This window comes from Podarcis tiliguerta (assembly GCF_965153285.1).
Source record: "Podarcis tiliguerta genome assembly, chromosome: 4".
Lineage (NCBI taxonomy): Eukaryota > Metazoa > Chordata > Lepidosauria > Squamata > Lacertidae > Podarcis > Podarcis tiliguerta.
In genome coordinates, this window is record NC_139537.1 from 25,393,823 (window position 1) to 25,417,058 (window position 23,236).

Below are 23,236 nucleotides of genomic sequence, written 5' to 3' on the forward strand. Positions count from 1 at the left end.
TCAGCAGCATATTTCTAATCCAAACCGAATCAGTGATGATGAGACTCCGCAGGTCAGTTTCTCAGCCCCATTGCCAATCTCCACATAACTGCAAAATGCAATTGTTAAGTACTTTAAAATGAAGATAGCTTTAATGTATAGGTTAACCGGGAGTTAGTCCTTTTAGAGCACCCAGGACAGTTCCTCCCTTCAAGACACTAGGCTTAGAATTAAGAAAACACTTCGCTGGGTTGGCACAGAAGAGGAAAAAAGTCATCACCCTTTTAATTCAGCATCAAGTCCCACGACAATCACATACATGCAGAAACTCCTGCGTGCATAAAATTCCAACCCTGGTACTCCTTTTTATAGACAACAGCCCATGCCTGGACCGCGCCGACCCTTAGCTTCCAGCATCCCAGCCCATGTCAGGAAAGAAAACGAATGTCACATTCTACGGGAAGAGCTTTGGATTCTCCAGTCTCCCAGCCAGTTCTGCTTTGTTTTGTTCACCTGGCATTTTCCTACCAATAAGAAGCTCTCGGACTTGGTGCCACACCAGGCATTTTAGATCCGCGTATTTGAAAGGCAGATGGTCAGAATGCGAATTCTTTTCCCAGCCGCAGTGCAAGGCTGGAACCATCAGAAGTTACAAGCTGCTCCTTCTATATCCACATTAGGAGGGAGAGAAGGGAGGGGTGGGCATGCACTAGTGGAATACTGGAGAGGGCTATTAATTTCTTTAAGAAGGGAGCACCCTTCGAAAAATCCACGTGGAAAGCCCAAGCAGCTGGTTGCAGAGAGGGGTATATGGAAGGGCCGCTCGCCCACTGGGAGGGGGTGGAACGCGCATCCCCGTACAAATGGTGCGGTTGGGGAAAGCCCATAGGAACCTTCCTGGAGAAGCCTCAGTGTCGAGAGGCTGACCTGATCCCAGAGGACTGGAGCGTTCATTCCGACCCCATTCCGCGTGGCCAATTTTGTAAGCGATTACTTTTTTCAGATTACAACTAGGCGGCGGCGGCAATTGCGGAGCAGCCTGGCCTGACAATCAAAATCCAAGAAGCTGGTTCTGGGGGAAAGCCCTTGTTCAGATGAAGGAGGATGTCCTTCCTGACAGGTTTCCAACGCCCCGCTCTCGTTTCTGCGATGGCAATGATGACCCGTCGCTTAAAAACCGAGCGCATTTTAGACAAGCGAGCGCAAGGTGCCGCAAGGTAAGCGCGCCCGCGCGCTGCGCTACACCAGCCTTGGAGGGAGCCGGAACAGGGACACGCTGGCTGGATCCTGGCAGACCCCGAGGGCCCCTTTCTCTCGTGCGTTGTCCTAAAGCCTGACTCCTTTCAGATCCCCGTCCGCAGGATCCAGAAAGGCGTAAAGGATGGAGCGGCGCCCGTGCGCCCCGGGCACAGAAGGGACTTGTCGGTCCGCCGCCAGCAGCACTTACCTGCCAGAAGGAGCCAGCAGTTCAGCAGCCCGCCCAGCACGGCTCCAGAAAGCCCCCAACCAAACATGCCGCCCATCCGAAGCACGCCGATCGCTGCAAGGAGGAAACTAACTGCTCCGAAGTGAGTCCTGCTCCCTCTCTCGCCCAAGGTCCGGCAAACCCCGGCGCCGCGGAATAGGAACTTTCCCTCCTCTCGCTCTCCCCTTCCCTCCTCCGCAGACGGAGCGGATCGAAAGCAAAAGGTAGTATCCGAAGGGCGCTCAGCTTGCCGGGCTCGGCCCTTTTATAACCTCCCCAGCCCACATCCTCCTTCCCAATCACGCCTCCACCCCCCACGTCACTTGCCCCCCCTGTCCGTCTCTGCCCCCCCCCCCCATTACAGCAATACCTTCGGCCGACCCCGCTTCCTGCCTGGGGTGAGATAGTTAAGATTGGCCGGCAGATTTCTGAAGGGGAACGAGGAGCACGACTTCTCGTCTCTGGCACGCTCCACTCCAGATCGGATTCCATTGCGCGGGGAGGGGGCGGGGAGGTGTTAAGCACCCTGGTTGTACTTGCTGTGCCAAACTGATCCCGCCGTGCGGGTGGGTCGATAGAAAATCGCAGGGATTTATTGGCAGTTCCGTCCAAGAACGGCGCCACTCTTAAGAAGCGGACTTCGCAGATTTCCACAAAAACTGGAAGTGTTCAGGTTTTGTACTGAACTTAGGAATAACTGCGAGACGCACAACGCAGTGGAAGCCGGGGGGGGGGGGAGTGAACCAGGTGAAAAAGCCCGTTTAAATTTGTTTGGGGAACTAGGTAAAAGCGTAAGAAAAGCCCTCTTGGAACTGACCAAAAGTCAATCGCCCCGAAGAGCTTGCTCCTCACAGCGGCCATTCAGATGTCTCCAGGATACCCCATCAGCTGGTCCTCCCTAATGACTACTGTGTCTTGCTTTGAAAAGTGGAGGTTCTATGTAAGCAGCGTGGTAGATCTTTTGCAGTTCTAGAGGGCAGGAAAACGGAAAGCACGCAAACGACATAAAACTGGAAGGTATCTGTCCTATCTTATCAACCGTTCCTCTTGAGCTGCTAAGAGGCTAACCATTCTCTACATGGATTGCCCAATCTGCGATCCAACTGAATCCGAGACCAAAACTTCTTTTTATCTATCTCAACCCCCTAAGTGATGCAACTACATCAGCATTTGAGGAAACTTCCTCCTCCAGGATGTTTCATCCCGGAGATCAATATCGCTCTATGTGACTTCGTACCTAGGCGTGTGGTTCCCAATCGCTTCTGAGGCTAGGACAAGATCATCACGATCCTCTGTAGGCGGAGTCTGGGGTCCCCTCTTGCAAGCAGCAACCGCAGCCTTCGGTTTCTAAGAACTCGTTCACGAACTCATGCAACATGAGACGGTTCAGAAGCGTCCCCGGGAGCAGCTAACACGACTAACAGCAACGCTTAGATTTAACTAGCTAAACGTCGATAGTAGACGATGGGGAGCTTGCAATCACACTTACTACCTCTGCCCTGCTTAATTATAGCTATAATCTGTTATAGGTTTATGGACTAGCACAGTAAATGCTATTCTAAGAAGTCGGCTATCTCTAAACTTAAATTACAAAATTTGTTTGGTGTACCAAAATACTCTTTCCTCCATATACCCCCTCTTCATTATTTTATTGCTATGTGGAAAAGATAAAGGATAAATACAAAAGCAATTGGAGGAAAAATCTCTTCTATAAGGGGTGTTCAAAGTTTTCTTATTTTTTTGCTCATCTTTGAGCATGGATATTTTTTTAATGTGCTATGCTATAGTAACAGATGCTTATAATGATCTATGAACATGTACCACTTTGAGGGTGCTTCCAGGCTATTACTGTTTTTGCATTGCATTCAAATTTAGGTCGTGCAGTTATAGTTGATTTGGAGGGCTTGCACAACAAATGCGCTTGCAGTATCAGAAGTGATGGGAAAATGCACTGGAAAGCATGAGAACACTTGCTTCTATATGACATCATCTAGCCTCTCCACAAACTAAAAAGATAAATAAATAGCCAACTCTGTCTAGTCTCCTTGCAAAGAAATCAGAATGAATGCTCTATAAACAGGTGGCCTGGAAGCACCCTGAGTAGTGGGAAGCAGCTAGATGTATTTTCAAAGCTACCTAAACAAAACAGCACATGTAATTGGCAATTTTATACTATTGGCATTAGATGATCAGATGTGACCTCTCAGTAGCTAATACTTTATTTGTTCCAATCACATATCATCATGACAAGTGTAAGCTACGCTCAGTTTCCAACAACGTAAAAACACACTCAGAACAAAATGATCCATTCTAGAAGCACTTCCTGTGCTTTTGCATAGCTCTTGTTCCTTTTAGTAGGGTTTGCTCTGCAGAATTTCCTGATGTCTTGTACCTTTGATACTATGGATGATATTGAACTAAGGTCTCATCCACACTTTGCTTGTCTCATGCCTAGAAAAAAAAGGTTATATGCAAAAAGTATTGGAAGAATCCTACCCTGAATTCTGTTTTCTCAAGCTTGAGCAGCAGATTTTCACAGAAATTCCTCTGATTATTCTAATTTTAGATTATTGCATTTGCATGCTATTTCTTCAATATTAACAGTTATTTACCTCAAATACCAGCACTGAATGCTTTATTACAGGCATATTTGCCATGATCATGCTGAATTACGTATTTTGTAATCTTGAGGTGGCATATATGGCTAATTGTTCTAGTGATATAAGGATTGCTAAACTTGTTATTGTTGCAACAATACAGTGATGTGGCCGTGAAAGAGTGGTATTTTACAAAATTGCAAATATATTGAAAAAAATATAATTCTCTGCCCTGAAGAACACATGGCCGCAACAATTGTACATAAATAACAATACATGAGCAGGATGTCTTTATGAAGATTTCTCAATATATATTATTAAATATTAGTTAATGTACTCCCACACAACACACCTGCTAGGTAAGCAAACGTCATTATCCTAATTTACAGAGAAGGAAATGAAAGCACACGGAAATTAAGCAATTGGGCTAACATCACAGGAAGTTAGTGACGAAGCCAAAAACAGCCCAGATCTCTTGAGTCCCACAAAACCATATTGAATCAGGATTTTTTTTTTATGATTCAGCTTTCCAGTTTTAAAAGCATTGGTTGGAGTGTTTCCTGAAGACGTGAAAAACTCTTATTAAAATGTAAAAAACAACAAAAAACCTTCTCATCATTGTAGGACTGGCTGATGGTCCTACATCTTAGATTCATATCCTGTCCTTGATACTGGCCAATAACAAATATCTCAGAGGAAAAGAACAAGAAGCCACAGGGTTCATTTTTATTGATGTGAATGTTATACAAGGATCCTATTCTCTATTTTCAAAATTCCCAAACATTATTATTATTATTATGGAACAGCTGGGAAAATGTGATTTCTATAAAGCCTTGATCTTACTTCTTTCCCATCACATAAGCAAATCCAAATGCTTTTCCTTGTTTTAATAATGAGAGATAAGGCCCTGTCTCCCAAAAGGAATTAAAAATGGGAAAGAAACAGCAGTAGAGGATAAGCCCTAATCTGATCTTTAGATGAATTTCCCAACCCAAAACTCTACTTCACCAACCCTACTTCCTTTCAAGTTCCATGACTTCCCATGTGATAAAGATCCAGGAGTTGCTACAACTTTCGCAGTTCACTGCAGAGGACCCAAGCCTACTGAAATTTCAGTTGAAACATCATCCACCACAAGAAACAGGTCCATGCTGAACAAGGAACAAGAAAAAGCTCGTATTCAGAAACTGAAAAAGTTAGGAGAGCATAGAACAAGTCACATCCTTACCCATCTTTTCATGACAGGTCGAATGAACTAGGAGGTAGTAGAACAGTTTCCCTCTAGGCAAACATATACCAGCTGTATCATAAATTCAGGTTTGTTATCAGCACCTGTTGATGTAGGACAAGCACATGATGAGGACCAAACTACTCCACCCATTTATTTTTCAAATAAAAAGCAGTTGTTGCCCACCTGATATATATTGCACTCCTGATTGAAGACTCACACCAGTTTCCTGCTAAAAATAGTGCCCTTCCCTGCTGTTTGCAGTGAAGGGCATGCACCTTCAGGAACAAATAGCAAGAGGGGCAACAGGGTATGTTCAGCAGCAGACTGGCATAGGGCCTGATGAATCTTAGTTGGCAATGCATTCCACAAGATGGTTACTACAACAGAAAACTCCCTGGTAGCCAGCCACTGGGCACCACGGGGTTGGATGAGCTGGAGTAGTATGTCAGATGATGACCAGAACAAACAGGGAGATATACAGAAGATGGTACTCAAGTCCCATGCCATTTAGGGTTTTAAATGTTAGCCCCAGTACAGTCATAAATATACTTCAGGTTGAGCGCTTTCGGGTTGCGCTCTGCGGTGACCCAGAAGTAACGGAGCGTGTTACTTCTGGGTTTCGCCACTTGCGCATGCGCAGACGGTCAAAATGATGTCACACACATGCGTGGAAGCGGTGAAATGCGACCCGCGCAGATGCGCTGTCGCGTCTTACGTTCTGTTCAGGACGGGGCTCTGGAACAGATCCTGTTCGCATCCCGAGGTACCACATCGCATCGAGCGCCAGTGTGGTGTAGTGGTTAAGAGTGGTAGTCTCGTAATCTGGGGAACCGGGTTCGCGTCTCCGCTCCTCCACATGCAACTGCTGGGTGACCTTGGGCCAGTCACACTTCTTTGAAGTCTCTCAGCCCACTCACCTCACAGAGTGTTTGTTGTGGGGGAGGAAGGGAAAGGAGAATGTTAGCCGCTTTGAGACTCCTTAAAGGGAGTGAAAGGCGGGATATCAAATCCAAACTCTTCTTCTTCTACCACTGTATCTTGATTTGAGTTCATGCAGAGGAAAACAAAATTGATGTAAAATATTGTGCAGCAACCTGCACAAATAAAATAAAATAGGTGTAATATAGTTAAAATGCTTATAGTTAAAATACAGCCAAAATCCTGACCCGGCTGGAACATTTTGTACCATTTTGCTGTGGCATAAATGCTTTTCAATGGCAGCCTCACATGAAGCATCCTGCAGTAATTTAAACCAGAGTTGACTTATGGATAACCACAGCAATTCAAATGTGTTAGGAATGGTCATAGCTGGTAAATAAGGTGAAGCTAGAAAAAGGTCCCTCACTACTCAGTTCACTTCCACATTGAGCAACAGTGCCAGATCACCAAGCAGAACCAATGAGGCTACATTTTTATCTTTCTCACAGTGCAAGTCACCCACTATGGCAATCAAGGCAATTTCTATATCACCACCCCAAACTAGGCCAAAAGCCAGACTGGATGGGATCTACATAATCAGTTTCATCCACAACCTCACCACCACACGTTCACATACCCTGCCCAGATATGAAACGGAGAGATAATATAGCCAGAAGGGTCTGATTAAGATGTTTTCAATAAAGTCTGTACCACTGCCACTTACAGGTAAATCCCCTCTCTAAAAGAGGTATCTACTACTTCATATTCAGGTATACTGGATCCAGTACACTGGAAGTACTGATTCAACAAGCAAAGATGGACAAGGTCACAGGTGGTCAACAAGGTGATTCCTTCTGCATCATGAAAATAAATAAAAACAGTATAAAACAAAACAAGGTGATCCAATAAAACAGTCTAACTGGAGTCTCCCTAGATTCATAGGATTGTAGAGCTGGAAGGGACTCCAATGGTCATCTAGTCCAAACCCCTGGTTCAGCCCATATTTGAAATATAACATCTGCATCTTCTCTCCAATACTCCAAATATTATCTAAATTCAACCATGTATTAGTTTCTAACATTAACTAACTAGCAGTTATGGGTGCCCTTGCACCTCTAAACTCTGTTATCCTAGATCTAGATCTATAGCAACAGACATGACCACCCACATGACCCAGGTCTCAATTATGCATTCCAGGTTAATGGGTTGATCTGACACTTAAGTTTTGAATAACAGCTGATTTCCGTTTCATTGATCTGGCATAAAGCAGCAAGGTGTTGAGAACCAATGGGAAATATGTAGGGCAAGCCCCTTGCCAGGGAACCACAAATAGATGAAAGACCAAATTAAGTACAGTATTAGCTGTTATAGATAGATAGTTATCTATACAGTAATTGTAGCTATTTGAAAACCTAAGTAAAGCTTCCAATCGCTTTCCTATGGCTGCACTGGAGGAGTGGGGAGACATGCATGAGCGTAAGACTCAAACACTGAATGCTAAGCCATAGCTGACATTCAAACAAGGTCAGTGTGTGTTTACCCTTTGCCAAAAGATTGAAATATGCCCATTTGCAATGGGGATTGCAAGTATTTCCTCTGTATGATGAATTTCCAGTATATGTGGCTCATTAACTACTTAGTAGAAGTGACATTCAGCCACTCAGACTGAAAAATAGTAATATTTGTATCTGATTTGTTATATTAATAGTTATTAGTTTTAGTTGTGTGTTGTTCCATTTAAAATTACAATAAAATTGTAAAATAAAGAAATAAACCCATGTGTTCACGCAGAAAACAACAAAGCATTTTTTCACCCAAATACTGTTATGTTCATAAAGTGAGGAGTGGGGAGTTAACTACAGACAATCCTTGTTTTGCACGGGGGTTATGTTCCAGGCCTCTGCACATGTTGGCAGAGCACATGTAAGCCCACCCCACCCCTTTTTGTGACATCTTTATGATGTTTTGGGGCTACTTCCGGGTTTGGCACCATGCATGCGTGCATGATCACACATCATTTGGACATGCCTAAATCAGCCTTGCCTGTATTAGAAAAGTAATTCTGGCTCATTATAGAAATTTCTGGTTTTTGAAAATAGTTGCTTAGAATCTGCTATTAAGTTAGTTATCCACATATTAATATGATTTTATACTGGAAACTGAAATATCTATTTTAAGCTTGCTGTTCCTTTCCCAATGTTTAACTTCCTTTGAAAATATAAAGCAGAATCTTATGATGACAGGAAGAGTTTAACTTCTTATTGTGCATTCAGTTCAAAGTGGGAAGTAGAACTGTACTTTAATAAAGCAATCACGTTGTTTCCACCAACTGAGTCAGAAAGTCCCTTGTGTTTTCCAAGCCCAGGAAAGCAAGATCCAGCAGATCATTATCCAAGACAGAAATGAGAGGGGTGTCTACTGACTTTTTCAGTTTTAGTCTGGTTTTTCTCCAAGCTTACATGCCCTTTTATGGAGGAACAAAACTCTGCTCAGAGGGATAAAGATAAAATCAATCGCAATGACATCACAATGAATAGTGGGGGGAAATATTTCTCCTATGGTGGCCATGTGTCCCACATTAACAGAGGACATTCATCCATTTTAATGGTTTTCAGAGGACAGTTGTTTATTTGAAGGTGTCCTTTGTTCATTTGTTTGTTTGACTGGCTGTCTGCTCCAAGTCCAGTTTAACAATAAAGTACCCTTAGAAGCCGGAGCAAGGGCCTGAAGTTGCCCACCAGTTGTTAGAACCTAGATAGCAAGCTTAAGTAGTAAATTGTAATGGCTGAAGTAGTCCTTCAACACAGTTATATAGTGATAATTAAGCAAAGTCCTTCCTCCATGTACATTCATATAGGATTAGGTTGTTAGATACACTTTCTTCAAGTCACTGCCCTCAATGGTAAAAGAGTAAGGCATTTTCAGAAAAAATAGGATATAAAATGAATGCTGATGCTGCTTCCCGTTCCTTTTCCAGAATCAGAAAGCCAGGTTTCCCGGGGTGTGTCCTGATTAGCAATAAAAAGGGAAAAGCATGATCCAAGTTAATTTTCCAGCCCTAAAAGGAAATGGTGTTTCCTGTATTATACAAAACTGGTGCCAATAAGACTGACACAAGAATCTATTGTCTTTTTAACAAAGCTATGGTAAGAAATGATGCCTGTGAAAATAGGCCACTGCAGGCAACAAGGAACTTTTTAGAGTGTGAGATATTGAGTGAGTGTGCGTGCGTGCACATGCACACAAGTTCCAAGGATCAAAAGTGGAGAATACACCTTAATCCTGAGTAGCCAATGTGGTGTCCTTCAGATATTGTTGGGATCACAACTCCTATCATCCTTGACCACTGTCTATGCCAGTTGGGGCTGATGAGAGTTGTAGACCAACATTATCTGGAGAGGATAATCTGCCCTAGTCTAAAGCTGAAGCAGCCACTAATATAGTCATACAGTGGACGCTTGGGTTGCAAACGTGATCTGTGTGGGAGGCACGTTTGCAACCTGCAGTGTTTGCAACCAGCAGCACCATGTCTGCACACACACGAGTCGCGATTCGACGCTTCTGTGCATGCGCCGAAACCCAGAAGTAACCTGTTCTGGTACTTCCGGGTTTGGCGTGGTATGCAACCCGAAAACGCGCAACCTGAGGCATCTGTAACCTGAGGTATGACTGTACTCCCAATGCTCTAAAATAAACATTAACAGTACAATCTCATACATACCTGCTCAGAAATACATAAACCTATAAAGTTCTGAAACATACTCCCAGGTAAGTGTATACAGGCACCTCCCCGCTTGTGCAGGATCAGCATGCATACACCCACTGATACACCCACTCTTTTCGATGCTGAAAGGGTGTGGGGCAGGAGCAGAGCAGAGCAGGGCAGGGGTGGAATGGGACAGAGTAGCAGTGGAATGGGACAGAACGGGACTGCAACCCAATTTCACCTTTGGGGTTTGACTTCACTGTCTAAGATCCATTTCCCACATTGTAAGTGAAAAAATAACAGTTGGTTCTGATAAATGTACCTACATGTTTCCAAACACCTGTAAAATTTACACTTTAGGTGAACATATTAGGCCAGATTCAAGGAATGGGTATCATCAGCAGAAGCCTACACAAAGACCTCTCTTAGCACAACAGTGATCCCCGCAATGCTACCCCCACATGCCCCCTCCTTGCCGGTTTGGGGGGGATCAGAACAACCTACAGAACAGTGTGCAGTGAAGGAGAGGGAGGATTGAAATGCTTGCACTGACAGACCCAGTGTGTGCCAGCTGTGAAAAAGGCAAATTCCACGCTAGGGATCATTAGGAAAGGAATTGAAAATGAACTATTGATATCATAATGCCACTATACAACTTTACGGTGCAAAGACATTTGGAAACCTGTGTGCAGTACTGGTCACCTCACCTCAAAAAAGATATTGTAGAAGTGGGGGAAAAGTTCAGAAAAGGGAAACCAAAATGATGAAGAGGATGGAGTGACTCCCTTGTGCAGAAAGACTGCAGTGTTTGGGACTTTATAGTTTAGACTAGAAAAGGTGAGTAAGAGGCAACATGATAGAAGTTTACAAAATTATGCACGGCATGAAGTGGATAGAGAAAGCTCTTCTCTATCTTGTTTAACATTAGAACTCATGGATATCCAAGAAGCAGAAAGTTGGAAAATTCAGGACAGATAAAAGAAAGCACTTCTTCACTCACTGCAAAGTTAAAGTATGGAACTCGCTCCCATAGGAGGCAGTGATGGCCAATAACTTAGATGGCTTTAAAAAATGACTGTATAAATTCATGGTAAAGACTATCATTGGCTACTAGCCACTATGGGTACTCTCTGTCTCCACAGCTGGAGGCAGGAATGCTTCCAAATAACAGTTGCTGGAGACCATGAAGGGGAGAGAGCTCTTGCGCTCAGATCCTGCTTGAGGGTTTCGCACAGGCATCTGGGTTTTTTTTCTGCTGCTGCTGCTGCTGCTGCTGCTGCATCACACTGCTGACTCATGTCTAAGACCCCTTGATCCTTTTCACATGTACTACTGGCAAGCCAGGTGTCTCCCATCTTATATTGGTGCAGCTGGTTCTTCCTGTTTAAGTGCAGAACCTTACATTTGTCCCCACTGAAATTCATTTTGTTAGCTTGTGCTATCTGCATATTTGATTAGCATTCCCTCAACTCCTTAATCCAAGTCGTTTATAAAGACACTGAAAAACAACAGATCCAGGACACAATTCTGTTGCACTCCACATTTCACTTTTTTCCAAGATAACAAGGAGCCATTAGTGAATTACTTAATAATACTAATGGATTGTTTTAAACACATGCCAAAAACAAAGATGTAGCCCTGAGCTGCTCAAACATGGCATTAAGGCTGCTGATTTTTTATTATTATTTTTTATTATTATTATTATTATTATTATTATTATTTTATTTCTATGCTGCTTTATATTTTAAAGAAAAAATATCCGAGCAGTTTATTACACATTAAAACATCATATAAAACAATCCAAAATAAGACAAATTCAGGCTTCAAGGAAAATATTCCAGATCCTTTTCTATGTGACATTTTGCTTTCCCCATATTTATTTGCCTACTTAATTTAAATAGCTACCCCATATCAGAATAACTCTAGGAAGCTAGGACCAGGACCTGGGAGATCAGGGCCCAAATCCCCACTCAGCCACAAAGGCCACCAGGCTACCCTGGGCCAGTCACAGGCTCTTAACCTACCTCACAGGGCTGCCACAGGCACCAATGGAGGGGGTGAACCATGTACTCCTTGGAGAAAAAGATGGGATATAAATGCATTGAATAAGCTCCTCTGCTCACCAGCTTAAGAAAGATGGAGACAGTCTTAAAGAAAATCTCCTATCTATATTCATAGATCTAGATCATTCCCTGAAACAGAACTCCATAGAAAAAGAAATCAAAACTGACTATGATAACAACCCATACAAAAAAAAGGTGAAATGGCAAATAAGTAAGCAAGTAACAACACCTTTGGGTACAATTCACCATTTGATGCATGGAACATACCATTTTGAACACAACAACAATCACTCATTGTGGGTAACTGGTATATTCTAAGTTTGGTACAAAGGGAATCTTGGTGTCTAGTACAATGTTTTAAGGCTAATAATCTAATAAATAAGTTTACAATATCATAGTAAAAAAATGCATGTTTCTAAGCTCCACATCCATGTAATTTAAAAAATGCAACATATTACCTAATCATTTTTTTTTTTGTTAAATATGAGTTTACTGCTGGAATATGCTAATTAAGGCAATTTAACTGCTTGATTCATTGTGCACACCCTTATTTACTGTGTTATTCTAATTTGCAAGCCATTGTTATATTAACAATAGTTTTAGAAGTTTAATGTTGTTTGTTGTATCTTGTGTTTGCTGGCCAATCTACGAGTAAACTATTATTTTCGTCTCTTATTTCCAAAATGCAATGCAACATGACCCTGGCAGATCATGTGGGGAGAAGAATTGCAGTTCCTCGGAATTGACAAGAACATTGTGTTAACAAAGTAGATTATTTGCTGGAAATGGTAAAAAAATAAAAAATACTACAGTTTAGAATTGGGGGAAATGTTGAATGCAGCAGAAATTAGGAATTTCATTCCTACAAAAAATACCACTGGGCCACTGAGATTGCACTATGCTAGTGAAGAGGTGTGGGATGATGAGTGGGTGCGTTAAGTCCCTATTCATGAGACAGACACATTTTTTTAAAATGAAGCGAAACGTCAGCCTCTGTTATAGTGAGTCATGAAGCATGTGGCATTTTTGTGGGCATGATGCAAAGAAAAACTGAGAAAAAGACATGCAGTTTCTCCCTCTCTAACGCAACCCCATCTGTGTTTTATTTTTAAATGGTGCAATATAAGATTTACTTTAAAGCTTATGATCAGTACAGTTGGTGGAGGAGGAAAGCATAGGAGGCAGAGGAAAGATTTGTCAAGATGCTGTAGCCATGAGGCAAATGTCTATGCCAATAATGCAATTATATATGTATTTATTTACTGTATGTATTTATTTACCATCCTTCGTCCCAGGATCACAGGGCGGTTTACAATATAAAAACACAAAAATACATAACATAGTAACCAAAACAATAACATTCCCTGGCGCCAAAAGATATGCCTACAAGCTGACCTTAAGGTAGCAATATCTAGCTGAATCGTTCTGGAAATCTCCCTCATTTCACCACAACATATGCAACTTCTTGCCTGATAAAGAGTTCTAGAGAACTTGGAAGCTTGTCATATCTTGGGGACTTTTTGGTTGCTCCTAATAATGAATTACCCAACAGCAGAATCTAGAAGACACAGATGTTGTAGAGTTAGCCAGGCTGTACAAACGTAGATCTGAACGGCATCTGGATATATAAGTCACTTTAAGCTTTCTAAAGGAAAATATGTGTGGCAACCAGATCATTCTTTGCTTTCATTTATTCTGCCCATAAGCAATGGATCTAAACTTTATGAAGGCATTTTGCAGTACAGAGGTACCTCAGGTTACATACGCTTCAGGTTACAGACTCCGCTAACCCAGAAATAGTACCTCGGGTTAAGAACTTTGCTTCAGGATGAGAACAGAAATCGTGCTCCAGCGGCACAGCAGCAGCAGGAGGCCCCATTAGCTAAAGTGGTCTTCAGGTTAAGAACAGTTTCAGGTTAAGTACAGACCTCTGGAACGAATTAAATACTTAACCCGAGGTACCACTGTATGTAAAAAAGGTTTACTTTAAAGTATTCTACTTTTTGCATTAGTAGAAAAATTTAAAAATACAGTAGGTGCAGTACTGGTAATGAATGTGAAGTCATGAATACAACAGTGAAATCAAGAAGTGGAACCACATAAATTAAAACAAAGAACAGTAGAGTGGTAACTCTGGATGCGAACAGGATCCGTTCCGGAGGCCCGTTCGCACCCTAAAGCGAACGCAACCCGCGCCGGCAGGTCTCGATTTGTCGCTTCCACACATGCATGTGACGTCATTTTGAGCATTTGCGCATGCGGCGAAACCCGGAAGTTAACGCGCTCTGTTACTTCCGGGTCGCCGCAGAGCGCAACCCAAAAATACTCATCCCGAAGCTACTTCATCCCAAGGTATGTATTTAGACTTGCGACTCCTATTTTAAGGCAGGAGTGCTACATTGGTTTCCTGATGCTGAGAAAAATATCTTCCCCCCATTGTTGGAGGAAGAGGAGTGCGGGGGGAGCGCTCCGCCCCCGGCAGCGCATCCCAGTGGGGTTCCATCGCGGCTGCTTTCCCGCCCGCACTGGGCGCCACGCCCCCACAGGCGGTGCACCACGCCCCTGCGGGCAGCACACCCTGCTCCCAGGACGCACGCCAGCCCCGCCCCTGCCTGCACTCTGCCCCCCCCGGTGCCGGAGCATGAAGTTCCGCCACTGCTTCACCCTTCAGAACCTTCCACTTCACTATGTTCTACATCTGAGTTCTACCTCATCTCACTGTCATTGTAAATTCATGGGAATATGTCAAGCATTTTATTGGTACATCATAAATAGTTAGGATTGTGAAGTCACAATGCACGGCAATATAACAAATACACTGCACTGTATGCATGTTGCAGCAGCGGATCATTATTAATTTGGGTCTTTATGGGTCTTGAGAATTTTGATATACTGTTTCAAATATGTTTCAAAGCTTTCAGAACCATGTTATAATAGATTATATCCTTTCTGAGAATACCGGTACTTGTTTAAATAGTTCTATTGGACAACAATTCTCAAATCATAGAGTTCTCTTCTCATTGCTGAAGTAGAGAACCCCAAAAACATTGCCTAGTTTGGGCTTGTAGAAAGGATTGGCCGTTTTACCTAGATTATTCTGATTAATTCTCTGACAAAACCCTATGCTCTCTTCATAGTCCAACATGTCTAGAAGAAATCTAACCCTAACTCACATACCCCTTTTAGAGAGATGCTAAAGATGGAAGTCTGTGAAATATGAGTAACATTAGACTGGAAGATTAAGCTTGCACTCCTATACCTATTGTCCTAACATAAAGTTCCACTAAACTCAGTGGGACTCTTCTAACATGGTGGGAACATTGCTGCCTTCCCAGCTGCCCACACTATTGACAGGTACAGCTGTCGTCTCAGCAGTGACAGAGCCCACTGCACAACCTGGAGGAGAGACACCTTTGCCTGTTATACTAGGCAATCACTGTTTCTTTAAAAGTATTATCTGGGTATTGGTGAAGATGTGTCAGTGAATATTGATGTGAATGGTTAGAACACCCCTCAGCATGTCTACATTTTCCTTCTTTCACATGCAAAATACCCTTAAACAAAGATTAGATCATTTAAAGTATTCTCTCACATTAGTTTTCTTTTAAAAAAATCATCAGAAAGAGTCAAAACAAAAACACTGACCATATGTGTTTCAGGATGTGAGCTGAGAAATGAGAATAAAGAAATGTGCAGTCTTGCACAACTTAACAGTGGTTTGCCTCAGCATGCTCTTTAAAAACAGTGGGATATCTAGTCTCAGCTTTTATCCAATAACATTTAGAAGATATCCCAAACACCCTTCCAGTAGACCTCAAAGAATCCGCAGGAGACTAATAGCTGGCTCTATATTTTCCAAAAAAACAGCACTGTCTTATTAAAGACGAAAGGATGATAGCATTATGTAGTTTACTTTGGCTTTTTAGTGTAGTTTTTTAGTATGGGAAAGAACAAAACAGAAGTGACCCATGCACGTTGATGTACAGAGAAGTATAATTTAAACATATTGTTTTAAAATGAGGACACATTTACTGCCCTGTCTTGTTCTCTGTAATATAAGCAGAGATTTGCACCCTAAAAACTCAAGATGCCCAGTCCTTTATCACTTACCTAATTTCCCACATCCACCTTAATATACATCTTCTGCTACACGTGTCCATGTTAGAAGAACAAGGCTCCACAGATATACCCTTCTGTAACTACTGCATGCCAAATACAGTGGTACCTTGGTTTATGAACCTAATCCATTCCGGAAGTCTGTTCTTAAACCAAAGTGTTCTTAAACCAAGGTGTGCTTTCCCATAGCAGCAGGGGACTCAATTTACAAATGGAACACACTCAACAGGAAGCAAAACAGGTTCTTATTCCAAGGCAAAGTTCACAAACCAAAACACCTACTTCTGGGTTTGCAGAGTTCTTAATCCAAATTGTTCATAAACTAAGCTGTTCTTAAACCAAGGTAATAATGTCTGAAAAGCAATAAATCTCCTACCGGGTTAGAAACTGTAAAATATTTTTCATTTGTAAAAAACTGATGGCATTTGTCATGAAGGTTTTATCTTCTATTTATCACATTCATGTCACTTCTGCTCACTCTTCTTCAGGCTCTATCAATTCTTATCTGTCCTCAATAGGACTTGTAACTTGTTTGCTTCATTATCCCTTCTTTTGACTAAATCACTCCACTTAAATGCACCAGAATGAACACCATCTTTACTCATGAATGCTGAATAACCTCTATATTCAACAGCATCTATCTATCAGAGAAATCATACATGTTTACTTAGACCAGGATGTAAGCTGCACTGTGTTCAATAAGGCTTAAACTAATACACTTGTTTAGGATCCATGCCTAAACCCTTTTTCTTAAAGTAAGAGGCACACCTGTAGGCTCTGTGTCCCACATTTTGATCAAAAGACAAAACCACATTTTTCCCTAGTAATTATGGCATAGTGTCTGGAACTATGTGTACTACATTTCATATTTTTATCTCTTATGGAAGTATCCCAGTTTTAACATCCCCTCCAATAAATGAGTCAGCAAGAATTAAGTGTCTGTATAACTATGATTATTTCTAAACTGCAATTCATTTAGTTTAGTTATTAGAATACTTCAAAATATACAATAGTTTTGAACTTTAAAAGTTTTAAATATTTGAATCTGTGTTTCTTTCATTGCTGTTAAAGCCTTTGGCTCAGGTACATTAAGGTATCTGGAATCATTTTGGAAATCAGGAATGAAACCTACAAAAATTATAAGCAACCACATTATTAGTTAATGTCTCTTAAATTGCTGTTATTGAATTATTAAATGTTACTTGTTAGTGAAAGTTATTAGTCAAAATTATTTTAAAAACATTTTCACAATGAAAATAAGTATCTGAATAATTAAAACTGATTGTGTGAATTTGAAGCAAATGGGCATTTACTAAGGGTATACATTGGCTTTGGGTGTACCACAAATTATGAGGCAAATTAGGGTGATTTGAGGGAAATTACCATGTTCCCAAATCAGATTGCAAAGTGTCTTGAGGCAGATGAAGGACTCCTTAAGCTTCTGAGTAGTTCTGTGGCTTATGCTTCTAAAGAAAAAACCCATGTCTGTTTTTTCCTCATGAGAAATGAAATCAAGCTGATTTGGGAAACACCCTGAGAAAATGAGTAATCTTCTGTTTCGACAGACAGATCCAGCTGTTAAATCACAATACAGTGGTACCTCGGGTTACAGACACTTCAGGTTACAGACTCTAACCCAGAAATAGAACCTCGGGTTAAGAACTTTGCTTCAGGATGAGAACAGAAATCGTGTGCCAGCGGTGTGGCAGGCCCCATTAGCTAAAGTGGTACCTCAGGTTAAGAACAGTTTTAGGTTAAGAACGGACTTCCAGAACGAATTAAGTTCTTAACCTGAGGTACCACTGTAATTATTTTCCCAGGGCACTCATAGTGATCTGAGGGAGGAATGAAAAACTTACCTAGCTACATGTCTGTTTCTATGCAAGTTCATGAAGAAGTCTCCATTGTATCTCCAAAAATCTATGGAGAGGAGGAACAGAAGCCCACCCCATAGCAACAAGCCTTGGTGGTAAAAGAGTCATTGCCAAGGAGTGACATTTCCTCTACCCCATGTATCTAGAGGATATGATTCTTATTGTACCCACCCCAAAATGATAAAGTCTGCCCTTTGGAGAGAACAATTGAAGCTATTGGTCTGAAATTTGGCAAGCTTCATTTCCTCAGAAGAGGTGGCCGTGCCTGAACATTGTACCCAATTCTGGCAGAAAAATCAAATTGTTACAGACTTTTCCTTCATTGTACACGGCTTCAAATATATTTGCTGGGAAATAGTTTATAAATTGTTAAATAAATAAATAATCAAACTTTATAAATTGCCCTGCATAAAAGCCCCTTGATATATCTGCCTATAATCTGGCCAACTTAATCTACCCTGGAGGGATTTCTGAGCCTGGAAAATGCATGTGCTTCCTCCAAAATGGAGGAAGTTATAACCAGTTTTAGATTTGCCAGTATTATGCTCCAGAAGCACAGACTGGAGAAAGCAGACAGCACTCAGAAACAGATTGGGATTCTTAAAAATGTACATATACAGGTTGAACATGAATATTGGGAGCATTTACTATATTTTATATAAAAAATTGAAAACACAAACAATTTTACTAATTGACAGAAAATAGTGAGACAAAGTGTAAGTCAACTGTCTAAGGAGAATAAGAGATTACCACATTAGTCTTACATATTTAGGACAGTATGAGCCTGACTTAGCTTAAGAAAAAAATGAGCTGCTGGTTTCCATGTAATTAAGAATGAATATTGAAAATAAACAATGAATGTGTATCTTCAAAACCTTTGCAGTTGTCAGATGCTTTGAAGGTGATCCAGGGTAGAAAGCCAGCATTGACTGTGTGGGACTGGATGAGGATGCACTGGCAGAGATGAATGGAAAACTAGGAAAAGATCCACTGCTAATGTGAATTTCAAGTCTTCTTTTCAGCCTAACACCAGATGTAAAGAATTTAAAGTACATTACGACAAAAAAAAATTGCAACAACATTGCCAGACAGGTAGTGGATTCAGTATCCACGAATTATGTTGTCTTAATAGTCCCTGAGCATCAGGCTGCATAACAGAGCCAATGTGTGTATTTCTGACCTTTATTGGCAATAAATATATTACTGCATTTTATTTTATATTCTACAATATGAAAAAATGTAACAGTTCAATGAAATTAATTTCATTAAGGCCCCAAAAGGTCTTCATACTTTGTGTTATCAGGGTCCTCATTTGAGGAAGACTCATGGTTCAAGCTTAGGTAAGGCACGACACCCACATATTGTTACTATTTTGCATATCATATTGTTTAATGCATTGTTCCCCAGGACCTCAGTTATATATATATTCCTTCATGGTCAAACTAAACAGGACACATCTTTTTCTTTTGCTGAAAGAGAATCAGAAAGATGACATTTGAATCAGGGCTGTGGCCCTGGAGGGAGATCTAATTCTTTCTGCCCACCTTTTCTGCAACCCTGACTGAAGCTGTTACGAGGAAAACATAATATGAGTGCTTTATGTTTCCCACGATAAGGAGAACAGCAGCTTTACAAGGGCAATTAAGATTAGGCCATGGTGCAGGTTGGGAGAGAAGGATTAGACCTCTTTCCCCAGCACCAGAGTCCCACAGAGATGTTTTTAGCAACAAAACAAACACCAGGGACACAATGCCTCTCCCATGTCATATTTAGTTTGGCCCTAAAATACTGTATTTCATGTACTTTTCTATCTACACATATTCTAGATCTCAATGTTTCTGATCTACAACATTTTTACATTCATAGAATACAATTAAAAGACCTGTATAATCTAACGTGGTGCTGAAACAGCAGCAGCATTCTCAGCAGGCACAGTTAGCATTGTCAAAGGTCAAGCACACTTAGCCACTGAGCACCCTCTGGTGATCATTTGCAAATATTACGCTCCCAGTATTTTGGTTTCAAGGCAGGTGTCTTGGTGGAGTGAACTTCATTTGTTCCTGGTTCCTCTCTGATGCACGGAATCTGCTTTGTGCAAATATGCTGTCTGTGCGGTGTGGCAATAACACAGGTTCCCCGGACGTTTCACCGTCTATTGATCCCTGTGCCACCACTTTATTTCTCGCTGCCACCACCCAGGCCCTACCTGGTAAAATACGTAGTCCAGTCAGGGTTAAATTGGAACATAAGCTTCTGTTTATTTATTGCAGTTTAACAAGTGTGTGGTTTCATAAATGGTCTCAGTCAATTACAAGCATGGGCTGCCTATCCAGACCTATAACATCTGCTACCTGCTCCCACTCACTAAACTACCCCTCAGATATTTACTTGTCTTCCTAGCTCCTAACTGTTCCTGACTCAGCTTATTTCGCTACACAAACTCAACCTACCCCCAGACTCTATCCAAATTCACTTCCACTCCAACCAACCACCCAACTCCCAACGAACTCCCCCCTTCGCCCCTCCCAGAGCTGGTTTTATAGTCCCTCTGACTCCACCTCCCTGGGTTCTGATTGGGTACCTATTTAACTGTTTTAACTATTTCACCTCCAGCACTCTCATATGTTAACGTCACATGCGGAACCTTGTCTTAAATGAAATAATTTACTTACAATCATTTACATACGATGTATTAGTCAGACTATGAACACAGGAGATCAGGATTAAAATCCTCACTCAGCCACTAGCTACAACTCACCTTAGCCCAGTTGCTTTCTCTCTATCTAACCTACGTCACCTTATTGTGAGGAGTAGATATCTACCACTTCTTGAAGGAAGCTTCTTGAAAGGAGGGGTATAAGAAATAATTAAAACTTTTGATTGAAGAATAAATGAATCCAGACTTAATCATGCTTAGAGTAGACTCATTGAAATCAATGGAATTGTTCCACTAATTTCAATGAATCTACCTGAAGCATAAATATGACTAAGGCTGCAACCCCACCTCTACTCTGCAACTGTATTTGAAATACCATTTCCAGTTCTAGCTGCCTCACCTCAAAAAGGATGTTGTAGAATTGAAAAAGGTTTAAAAATGGAATTAATGATAAAGCGGCTGGAGAAACTCCCCTATGAACAAAGGATGAAGTGTTTGGAACATCTTAAGTTTCAAGAAAAGGTGAGAAAGAGGTAACATGATAGAAGTTTTTAAAAATATGCATGGCACAATGGAAGTGGATTAGTTTTTTTCTGTCTCTTTCATAACACTAGAACTTGTGGACATCCAAAGAAGCTGAATGTGGACAATTCAGAACAGACAAAAGGAAGTACTTATTTACGCAATGCATAGTTAAACTATAGAATTTGCCCTCACATGAGGCAGCGACGGCAACCAACCTGGATGGCTTTTAAACAGGATTACACAAATTCATGAACACTAAGCTACCAATGGCTATTAACCACAATGACTATTGTTCTACCACCATTATGCTTCTGAATACCAGTTGCTGTAAACTGCAGGAAAGGAGAGTGGTTGGCTACTGTTAGAACAGGAAGCTGGACTAAATGAGCCACTGGCCTGATCCAGCAGGGCTATTATATTCAGCATTCTTATCTGGGAATATACCACAATGAATTCAATAAAGCTTGCATCTGAGTAGAAACGGTTAGGATTGCATTGCAAATCTGGATCGAATCCAATACGGCAGTAAAAGAAGAATAAAGCTGCAAGTTGCTGAATGAGGTAAAAACACCAGAACTGAATAAGATGCTACAGGTAGCGTCAATGAATAGTGATTGAATAGATTCAAATTACAAGAAAAGAGATTCCGACTAACCATTAGGAATACCTTTCTGACAGTAAGAGAAGTTTGACAGAGGAATGGATTACCTCAGAAGGTGGTGGAATCTCATTCACTGAAGGTCTATAAACAGAGCATGGATGACCATCTGTCGGGATTCTTTACTTGTGATTCCTGCATTGTAGTGGGTTGGATAGTATGAAATTTGGGGCCCCTTCCAACTCTACAATTCTATGAAAATGTAATTTTTTAAAAAAGAAAAGACTATATGACGTATAATTAAAATATGTTATCACAGACTATGTCGTGGAAACTTACTTTTCTCATTATACTGTGAGGTATTCTGACATCATTAATGTTTTATTTAACATTATTATTGGTAACACTAGAATTATCAATATATTGAAAGATGAAAAACCTGGTAACAGTAACTAAATGAAACAATCTGGTTTGGCAATATTTTAGCAGTAGCCTTTTTTCACTCCAGTGTTTTTAAAAATACTTTCACCAGTTTCAGGAAAGGGTGGGTTCGAGTAGGGGTTTCCTGAGGCTTTCAGAACACGATTTTAACGTAGCAGTGTGTTAAAAGGAGTCCCCAGAGAGTCTTGTTTTGGAACACACTGACGCCTACACATTATTATCTTTGCTACGTTCTGCAGTGTTGGGTGAAATGTATTTTTAATCGCTAGCAAAACATGCCTGTGTTTATCTAAAATTCAGAAAAGGCTAAATAATTTAAAACAAAATCACTTTTCAAATAATTACATGTACAATGAGAACTGAAACATAAAAGTCTAGTGCAAGTTAACAATAAAGGGTTGGTTAAGGATCAAAGAAAATATGTTTATTTTATTTCATGAATGCAAATAAAAAGTACTTTCACTTTAACAAGTTCATGAATGGCTGTTGACAAATTCTTGGTATAAGAAATCTTTCCTCAACAGGATAAAGCTTTTTCCCGAAGAGGTTTATATATGTGGAACAGGGTGTTCACTGACATTATAAAGGTATAACTATAATCACAATACACTTTTATTACTATTGTTATGTGACAACAACACCGTGAAGATGATCTCTTTTCATTAGGTTATGTATATTCATAGGTGAAGAACTTAAAACAACTTGATTATAAGCAGACCTATGGAAATGAATTAACCATTTCTAGATGAATAGCTGTGTTAATCTGTTACAGCAAAAACAAAGCAAAGGGTTTATGACACCAGTTTTATTAAAAATCATGCCCTACATACTTAACAGTTTACTTAAGGTTGTGGTCCTATGTAAATAAGCCTCATTGAACACAGTGGACTTTTATCTTCTGAGTATGCTTTCATAGGACTGAGTGACAAGCAATTTGAAACACTGAATAACAACAATGAATAATAGCAGTATATCCAGAGGGAACCCTAGTCCTCAGCACTGCCCATGACCACTGAATCTCCTTTCATATTGAACTACTATCAAAACCAGATAATTCTCCGTGCCCA

At 40.9% G+C, this 23,236-nt stretch overlaps 1 protein-coding gene across 11 annotated transcripts in view; it reads right to left on the minus strand.

Annotated features, from left to right (window-relative positions):
- Positions 1–23,236, minus strand: part of FLT1 (fms related receptor tyrosine kinase 1) — a 482,624-nt gene that overhangs the window by 106,130 nt on the left and 353,258 nt on the right. For 3 of the 11 annotated variants that reach the window (XM_083437029.1, XM_083437027.1, XM_083437026.1), the window contains exon 3: positions 13,355–13,517. The exons of 4 other annotated variants lie outside the window; for them this stretch is intronic. Coding sequence is in view for 2 of the 7 variants with exons in the window: in XM_083437024.1 (XP_083293150.1) it covers positions 1,427–1,502 (76 nt within the window). In the remaining 5 variants the exon portion in view is untranslated. Of the gene's footprint in view, positions 1–1,426; positions 1,694–1,814; positions 4,644–13,354; positions 13,518–16,451; positions 16,467–23,236 lie in introns of those variants that run through there. 4 more of the 11 variants (XM_083437024.1, XM_083437022.1, XM_083437031.1 and 1 more) reach the window with 3 other exon arrangements.